The sequence below is a fragment of the Anoplophora glabripennis genome, unplaced genomic scaffold, assembly GCF_000390285.2.
Source record: "Anoplophora glabripennis isolate ALB-LARVAE unplaced genomic scaffold, Agla_2.0 scaffold2043, whole genome shotgun sequence".
Classification (NCBI taxonomy): domain Eukaryota; kingdom Metazoa; phylum Arthropoda; class Insecta; order Coleoptera; family Cerambycidae; genus Anoplophora; species Anoplophora glabripennis.
The window spans coordinates 1-8933 of NW_019418116.1; the positions used below are offsets into that span (position 1 = coordinate 1).

The following is an 8933-nucleotide window of genomic DNA, read 5'->3' on the forward strand; positions in this document are numbered from 1 at the left end:
AAAAAACAAGAAAAAGTACCACAAAATTTTACGCTTAATTTATTATTATTGGGTGTCATTATGAATTCATATTACTACTTTAGTATTATTTTATTTAAAGAGAACTACCTACAAAGTATTTTAAATTTTCCTGCGACACCACTTTGATATTAAACTGACTTTGGTAAGTAACTAGATAAGTTGGCAACGCTGCGATATCTTGTTACAATTAGTGTCGTCTAAATTTCTTTAAGTTTGTGGCCAATACCCATAACAGTTACAGTTCTGAATTGTGGTACTTCAACCACAGCTAACCTACGCCTCCACGGCGTGGGGTCACGCGGCAAAAAGCCACTTAAAGTCATTACAGGCTGTGGAAAACATAGCCCTCCGCACGGCCACCGACGCGCCCTGGTACGTAAGAAACACTGACATATTACGAGACTTACAATACACAAACGCTACACAGACAATAAGACAAAACGCGGACAAACGGTTTGACGTAGCCGCTAGACATGACAATCCCCTCCTCAGGCAAGCCGTTGACTACGTGACCGACAAACACAAAAGACCTAAACAGCAACTTTTTGACCCTGGGAGACCACCCCAACGACACCCCCCCCTGCCCGCTAACCTTTTCTGTTTCAGAGACAGCCAGGATCAAGAAACGAAGACAATGACATACACACCCCTATACCCTCCTTACCCCTCCCCTCCCGCGCTAGCCTAAGGGCCACCTTAGCAAAGCGCATCCCAGGCTGCATAGCCGCACTACCCTACCCAACCATACCACACATAAACATGACACTACCCCCGGGGTTTACACAGACGAGCCGGCGAAGCAAGAAGAGCGCCAGAAGAAAGGGCCCTAGCCGGCGGGGCCCAGCCAGGACAAAAGGAGGTCCCACAAAGCGCCTACACCGGCCGCATTTGCGGTCGGGGTAGACGACGGATGGGGCCCACCTACGAAGGCTGTCCAGGCCTACACGAGATGAGGCAGGATAGAGGGATAATCCCCCTCAATCCCAAATCATTGAGGCCAATTTCTAGCCATGGAATAATGGCGCGAATTGAAGCTCTTGAACCATGTTTACAAAATTAAAAAATCTATCCCCGAGAAAATGGCGACGGGAGTTTTTATTGGGACACTGTATAAATCAGGTAATGCCTTGTTCAGTTCAAATTTAAGAATATTTATGTAAAATATTTGCCTTGCCTTTCTTTTATATAAATGTAAAATTCAAATAAAAATGTTACAGGTTTACAGGTATCATCTGAACAAATCAAGGTATTGAAATTCCAGAACAAATGTTTATTTTACAATTTCATCTAAAGTGTAAAGTAATGTTGTGAGACTTCAAGTGCTGATTATTCTTCAAACCAAAACCAAAACAAACATTTATAAGCAACATTTATAAAAAAAAAACAATACTAGGGGTTCCCTAATACAAAATGTTGACAGCAAAATCACATCAATTACAATTGCATGTTCGTAATTTTCAGGGTTGCGTGTGTATCAAGTGTTGGTACTTATATTTTGCCTTAAAATCACACGTGCATTTCCATTGCCTGAGTTCTGAGTGGTTGACTCGTTTCAACTGGCAATGGTTAAAGGTTAATAATTACAAGATCATACAAATCACACATGTACAATCACATCGGAGAATCTGGGCGTACTAACTGTCCACATACATCACACATACTTTTGGAAGATCTCAACTGGTGCAACTTTAGATTATATGTATATTTTGATTTAAAATTGCATAAATTATACTCATACATTGGAACTTCTGAAGGATTGGCATGTTTCAACTGGTGAATTTTAGTCTGCATTTAAAACTGGTCATAAAATTACATGAATCACACATGTACATATTATATTTTGAAGGATCTGTGTGTTCTAATTGGTAAAACTTAAGCTTGTTTTTAAATTTGGACATAAAATCACACGAACTACGTTTGTATATTTGTATATTTGAAGGGCCTGCATGATTTGCCTTATGGATCTTAATACTCTTTTTATACTTAGTCTCAAAATCACACAAATCACACGTGTACATCTGTACCTGTGAAGAATCTGCATGTTTCAACTTATGAAGGTTAATAGTTTTCTTGTACTTGGTCATAAAATGACACAAATCACACTTATACATCTGCACTTGTGAAGGGCTGGCATGTTTCAACTGATGGATCTTAAATCTGATTAATTTTGGTCGTAAAATCACACAAATCACACTTGTACACTGGTACTTTTAAGGGGTCAGCATGTATGAAGTAGTGGTTCTTAAGACTGTTCTTATATTTAGTCTCAAAATCACACAAATCACACTTGTACAACTGAACTTCTGAAGGGTCCATGTGATTTATCTTATGGGTCCTAAGACTGTCTTTATACTTGGACTTAAAATCACACAACTCACATGTGTACAATCGTATTTGCAAAGGGTCCAAATGTTTTAATTGGTGAAGGTTAAAAGTCCTATTGTATTTGGTTGTGAAGTCACATAAATCATAAGTATACATTTGCACTTGCGAAGAGTCAGTATGTTTTAACTGATGGTTCTTTACTTTGTAATTAAATTTAGATGTAAATTCACAAAAATCACACTTGTATATTTGCACTATTGAGGGATTTGTGTGTATCAAGCGGTGGTGCTTCAGATTGTTCTTATATTTAGTGTTAAAATCACATAAATCACACTTGTAGATTTCCACTTCTGAGTGGTTTGCGTGTTTCAACTGATGGCGATTAAGAGTGTTCTTATATTTGGTTGTAAAGTCACACAACTCACATGTGTACATTCGCACTTGCGAAGGGTCAGCATGTTTCAACTGATGATTCTTTACTTTGTACTTAAATTTTGATGTAAATTCACAAAAACTACACTTGTATGTTTGCACTGTTGAGGGATCCGTGTGTATCAAACGATGGTGCTTCAGATTGTTCTTATATTTGGTGGTAAAATCACATAAATCACACTTGTACATTTCCACTTCTGAGTGGTTTGCGTGTTTCAACTGATGGCGGTTAAGAGTGTTCTTGTATTTGGATGTAAAATCACACAGATCACAGTTGTACAAACGTACTTCTGAGGAATCCTTGTGCACTAACTGGTGGCGTGTAAAATTCTTCTTGTTTTTGCTCTGATATTCACACATGGCACATTTGTACAACTGCAATTCTGAAGAGTCTTCAAGTATAACCTGATGTTTTCTTATATTCTCGTCAAGTTTAGTTTCGCAATCACATTTATCATATGCACGTCCACAAATGTCACACTTGGACGTCTGTGTTTCAAATTGATTTTTATACACAGCTTCCTTATTTGGTTTTATTAAACTTATTTCTGGAGCACAGTTGTATTCGTTTGTTGCAGAAATGTCCTCCTGACCCAATCCATGGAATGAAGTGTCCAGAGACAAGTTACTGAAAAATAGTGATAACTTTCAGTATTATTTTCTTAAAAACCTACTAACAAATAATTTCCTTTCATAAGAACGTATATTTTATTATTAGCTCCCACATCTTTTTACTCTTTATTACAGTATTAAGCTAAATCAAATAATGTAACTAAGTATATAAAAAATACCTTAATTATTATCTTTTCAATTACTTTTTTTGCTATTAAAATATGTAAATGAAACAAAATATCGACATAAAGAAAGTTTTGTGAATTAGACAATAGGTAATCGATAATACAGGGTGGTGCAACCAATATGGGGTGGAAGATTACACCTGAACGACGAGGAATTATGAAATAATTTTTTGTCACGAGGTGCATAGTTAAGAGATCCATATTCTAAAAATATTTTCATTATACAGGGTGCACACAAAAGTCCGTGGCATACCAAACATATGTTTTTTTAAATTTGAACCCTGTATTTGAATCCTAAAATGAATTCTACCCATTACTACGATGCTTTTGATATAATGGTTGGTGAATCTAAAGTTTATAGTTTTAGAGAAAATGGCGCTTAAACTTGAAAAACTATCCCCAAATCAATCAAATTCCTCCCCCATCTAAAAAGGTTGTCAAAAAACGAAACCTAGAACAAAATGTACCATATCCTTGGGTATAATAATGAATCTTGACTGGTTCAAAAATCACTGACTAGTATACAGGGTGATGGAGCTTGACTATTTCACTCGAGTCAATTTTTTTAAATGGAACACCCTAAATTTTATTTACCCATGTTAAAGGCAATAAAACCAGCTTTCAAAAAATATGGCACATGATACCCTTCAATAAAATACTTTCTTAGGAAATCATCGGAAAACTTTGATTTTTCAGAAAACGACTGAAACAAACTGTGAAATAACGACCAAAACTTCAACATTTAGTAAGAGGGCTATGATGTCAGTAAACGGCAGCTTCTCATTCTTTATTGAACTGATTTTAAGAGAAAGGAAGGGTTACATTCACAAAATATACAGTAGTTAATAAATCAATAACAAATAAAGAAAATCAATACCATTATTACTAACGTTACAGAAAGATGTAAATGCTTTATAAGAGTTGTTCAATCAGGCCGCTATTTTGTTGAAGACATATTTCAAGCCGATGTATGACGGGACGTTCAACATTTCGTAAGGTCTGCTCTGTAATTTGACGGAAACATTGTTGAATCCATATTTTCGTATCATCTGCCGTTGTTGGAGACATTCTATATACTTGTTCTGAGACATATCCCCACAAAAAATAGTCCATCGGCGTCAGATCAGGGGATCTGGGCGGCCACACAATCGGGCCACCACGGCCAATCCACTGATTTCTCTTCCAATTGTTGTAAGTAATTTTGTACATTTATGTGAAAATGTGGCGGGACTCCGCTCCGTCATGTTGAAACCAGAAAGAATTTCTTAGTGCTAAATTTAAATTTTCTAAAAGCAGCGACAATTTATTTTCTAAAAAATTTAAATAGATTTCACCAGTAAGATGATCCTCGAAAAAATTAGGGCCTATCACGTGAATACTAATTATTCCACCCCAAACATTTATAGACCACTTATTTTGTTGATCAATTTGGCGAACCCAGTGAGGGTTTTCTACTGAATAAAAGTGCATATTATGGCGATTAATCACACTGTTACTTTTAAAATGCTGCTTGCTGATGTAATTCCATGTGATAGGCGTGATATTTATGCTGCTTCAAAATTCTCTTGAAGCTAGTGCGGTCTATACCTAGGCTTCTCTCAATTTCTCTAGTAGGTACTTGTTTGTGGAGTTTCTTGTAGTTAGTAATACTGCTAGTTGATTTTCTTCATTTGTTACTGGTTTATTAACTATTACACGTTTTTTGAATGCAACACTTCCTGTCTCTTCAGCGAAAAGCTTCAGGCCTTGATTTTTTCTCGTTTTCCGGATATCGTGCCGCATTACACTCTACTAGCTAATAACGGATTTCTTTGACATTCGTATAGAACTGATATCATATTGATCATTTCTTGTCTACTTAAACTCATTTTGAAAACCTACTTTTACAAAACTGTCAACTACTTAATTGTCAAAGACAAAATGTTACAATCGTCATAGCCCTCTTACTAAATGTTGAAGTTTTGGTCGTTATTTCACAGTTTGTTTCAGTCGTTCTTTGAAAAATCAAAGTTTTCCGATGATTTCCTAAGAAAGTAGGGGTAGGGTATTGAAGGGTATCATGTGCCATATTTTTTGAAAGCTGGTTTTATTCCCTTTAACATGGGCAAATAAAATTTACGGTGTTCTATTTAAAAAAATTGACTTTCGAGTGAAATAGTCAAGCTCCATCACCCTGTATACTAGTCAGTGATTTTTGAACCAGTCAAGATTCATTATTATACCAAAGAATATGGTATATGTTGTACTAGGTTTCGTTTTTTGACAACCTTTTTAGATGGGGGAGGAAATTGATTGATTTGGGGGTAGTTTTTCAAGTTTAAGCGCCATTTTCTCTAAAACTATAAATTTTAGACTCATCAACCATTATATCAAAAGCATCGTAGTAATGGGTAGAATTCATTTTAGGAATCAAATACAGGGTGTCCCATTTAAAAAAACATGTTTGATATGTTACGGACTTTTGTGTGCACCCTGTATAATGAAAATATTTTTAGAAAATGGATCTCTTAACTATGCACCTCTTGACAAAAAATTATTTCATAATTCCTCGTCGTTCAGGCGTAATCTTCCGCAACATCTTGGTTGCACCACCTTGTATGGGTGTCTCATCTAGGACGGAATCTTTTGTAGCTCTGGTATATTATAAACGCATTATGCAAGCTTGCAAGCAGTATTTTCAACAATCATTTTGCAGATTCTGTTATTTTTCTAATCAATTTTTATTTTTATTCATTTTATTATTGATATGAATTTTTACGATACAAGCTGATTTAATTTAATAAAATTTTTGAAAAATTTTGACTGCTATTGACGAGGAATTTATTCTATGTTTTTTAATTATTTTTTTTTAATATTTAGATAACTCATGTTAAACGATGTTCAAACATAATTTTCAGTGTATTTTGGTTTTAAAAATTACATTGCTATATTGTATTCATTTTTTAATGTCGAAATAGTTACAAAAAAAATAAAAATCTATTTATGATTTCCTAAACTATAAGAAACAGAGCCCACATTCCTTAGTAATATCGTAAAATTTGAAGTTCTGAGGTAAAGCAGAAGATAGGTTTTTTTCATACTTGAACAAATTGTGAAAACCACATCTCGTTAACATGTCTATATTTTTGAGGGTACTGCTACTGCCAATTTAAAAAAAAAAACATCAAGTAATACAAAAATGACAGAATGCAATATACAGGGTTTTCCATTTGAAAAAACAAAGGTAATGCTCACAAGGGATGAAATACCCTGTACAATCAAAAATAATTTTGTAATGTGAAGGACTCATTTTCATTACAAATTATAGACGCAGTTGAGATATATGTATCCATTTAAGATTCACCCAGTATATGCGATCATGTCTGTGAATAATGACAACTACAATATTAAAACTGAGACTCCCCAACTTTATTTATTAATTTAAAAATGACATACTTATCTCCATCTTCATCTTCTGATTTTATGTCGTTAATCTCAGTTTTAATTGATATTTCTTTATCTTCTAGTTTTATTGCAGTAGAGTCAATTTTAAACAACTCTTTTTCTTGTTCACTTTCTTCAGATTTTATAACGACTGCTTCAGTTTTAATGCAGGAATCTAATGATGGCCCCCAGAACACATAGCCAGGTACTCCTTCATTATTAACATCCTTCATTTTTTTCTGTACTTCCAAGCAGTTCTTTAAAAAATTGCTGTGGGTGCCAAGGGATACAAAACATTGCTTGCACATGACAGGATCTTTGACAATATTGAGTTTCTACAAAGTACTCTTCAATATATCAAAAATATTTTGACATACTTTTGTGTATTGAGAAAGTGTGTGTTGTTATACTTACTACTTCTGGAATATATATCTCTATCATATCAGCTTCTACTCCATGTATCAATATAAATTCACCCTCTATTAGCTGCATACATAACCTACAAACTTTATGTTCGTGTAATAGGTCGTTTAATTGCAAGTTTTCTAATTGTTTATTTTCTTTTTCTTTTGCATAAATCTCTCTTAAGTCAACTGAAAATCCTGTTTCAACATTAACATAAGGAATTATGGTAGTATCGGTATAGAGGCACATCAACTTAAATTTAAATGCCTCCAGTGTCTTTAGTGAACAATCTTTACACATTATATGTTTGTTATCATAATTCTGAAAGTTAAATATATTATAAAGTACAAGTGCATGACGCAGAAATATTTAGGCAGTAGGAAAACGCATTGTCTGACCAAATCCTTGAATGTTATATACTTCTACTTTTTACTTTTAAATATATAAAGTTGCCAGGCAAAATAATTAAATACAGTTATTGAACCTACCAGTTTCAGTAGAAGAACGTCCAACATATTTATTGTAACGTCTTCTATCAGTTCAAAATGTTCATCTCTTACAACACTGAGGCACAACTTACAATGCTGTTTCCAGAAATTTTCCATTTTTAATTCTTTTTCTTTGACACTAAATTCTGATGAAAGTATTTTTAAATGAAAATATTTTATATAATTTCGTCATTGCATTTCATCTAGGTATCAATTTGATTTTTACGCATAAATAAATAAACCATAAACCTAACTTTACCATTTTTTTTCTCTTTACCATTAATTACCACAACACATCATAGAAAATATAGTACTAACACTACTAACGTCGTAGAATGAATAATGAAATGTCCCTAATATTGCCAATAAACCGCGAAACAGCGCCACGTAACGTTTTGGAAACTTACTACTACTTAGTTCCTAATGAGTAGGCAACACTTTATACTTTATGAACTGATTACAGCGCCATCTATCGTATGCAAACGACTTCTCACTTATATCCCTATATTATTTTAAAAATTTTAAAAGTAAACCCTTATACCTTATACAAATAGGAATAGTCAAGGGTCAATACTTTTGAGAACAGATTATTTAGTTAAACAGAAAATGTAGCGAAAAACTAATATTCAGTACTTTTCTAATTCACTTCTGCTTTGATAACGAAACTAGAGGTTTCAGAAACGTCATAGTGTTATTGTGATGTGTATTTGTTTTTCCAGTGCGTAACCAGACTTATACATGTAGATGTATGTCTCTGGCATCTCACTATTAGGCAAAAGTTTTCAATATTGACACTTGACTGTCCCTATCGGTACAAGGGTTTATTTTTCCAGTTTTTTTTTTTTCAAACTATGGCAAAATATCCAAATTATAACAAACATTTATAATGCCACAAATAAATAGACAATTTCTTCTTATTTATTATTTTATTGCATTACAGTATTTTTCAAATTTTGACATTTGCCAAGATATACTTAGTAAATGGTTTTGATAAGGAAATAAAACATTTTTTAATAATTTTAAGTTTATTTTGTATCTACAG

General features: G+C 33.8%; 1 protein-coding gene across 3 annotated transcripts; it reads right to left on the reverse strand.

Annotated features, from left to right (window-relative positions):
• Window positions 1–1708: 1708 nt before the first annotated feature.
• LOC108916462 (zinc finger protein 708-like) lies at window positions 1709–8174 on the reverse strand. 3 transcript variants are annotated; one of them, XM_018722722.1, is made up of 4 exons: window positions 7892–8174; window positions 7413–7724; window positions 7011–7333; window positions 1709–3406 (listed from the first exon to the last, which is right to left on the reverse strand). In XM_018722722.1, exons 1-4 carry the CDS (start codon window positions 8006–8008, stop codon window positions 2173–2175), a joined length of 1986 nt encoding a protein of 661 aa, XP_018578238.1. In that variant the 5' UTR covers window positions 8009–8174; the 3' UTR covers window positions 1709–2172. The 3 variants fall into 3 exon arrangements, with proteins under 3 accessions (XP_018578238.1, XP_018578239.1, XP_018578240.1); XM_018722723.1 differs by having other exon boundaries at window positions 7413–7497; window positions 7892–7984; XM_018722724.1 differs by having other exon boundaries at window positions 7413–7504; window positions 7892–7977.
• Between the last annotated feature and the right edge of the window lie 759 nt (window positions 8175–8933).

Coding starts and splice junctions, on each gene's coding strand:
- LOC108916462 (XM_018722722.1), bottom strand. CDS start 8,008: ATGGAAAATTTCTGGAAACAGCATTGTAAGTTGTGCCTCAGTGTTGTA. Junction 7,725..7,891: donor ACGTTCTTCTACTGAAACTG/GTAGGTTCAATA, acceptor TTTAACTTTCAG/AATTATGATAACAAACATAT. Junction 7,334..7,412: donor AGATATATATTCCAGAAGTA/GTAAGTATAACA, acceptor AGTACTTTGTAG/AAACTCAATATTGTCAAAGA.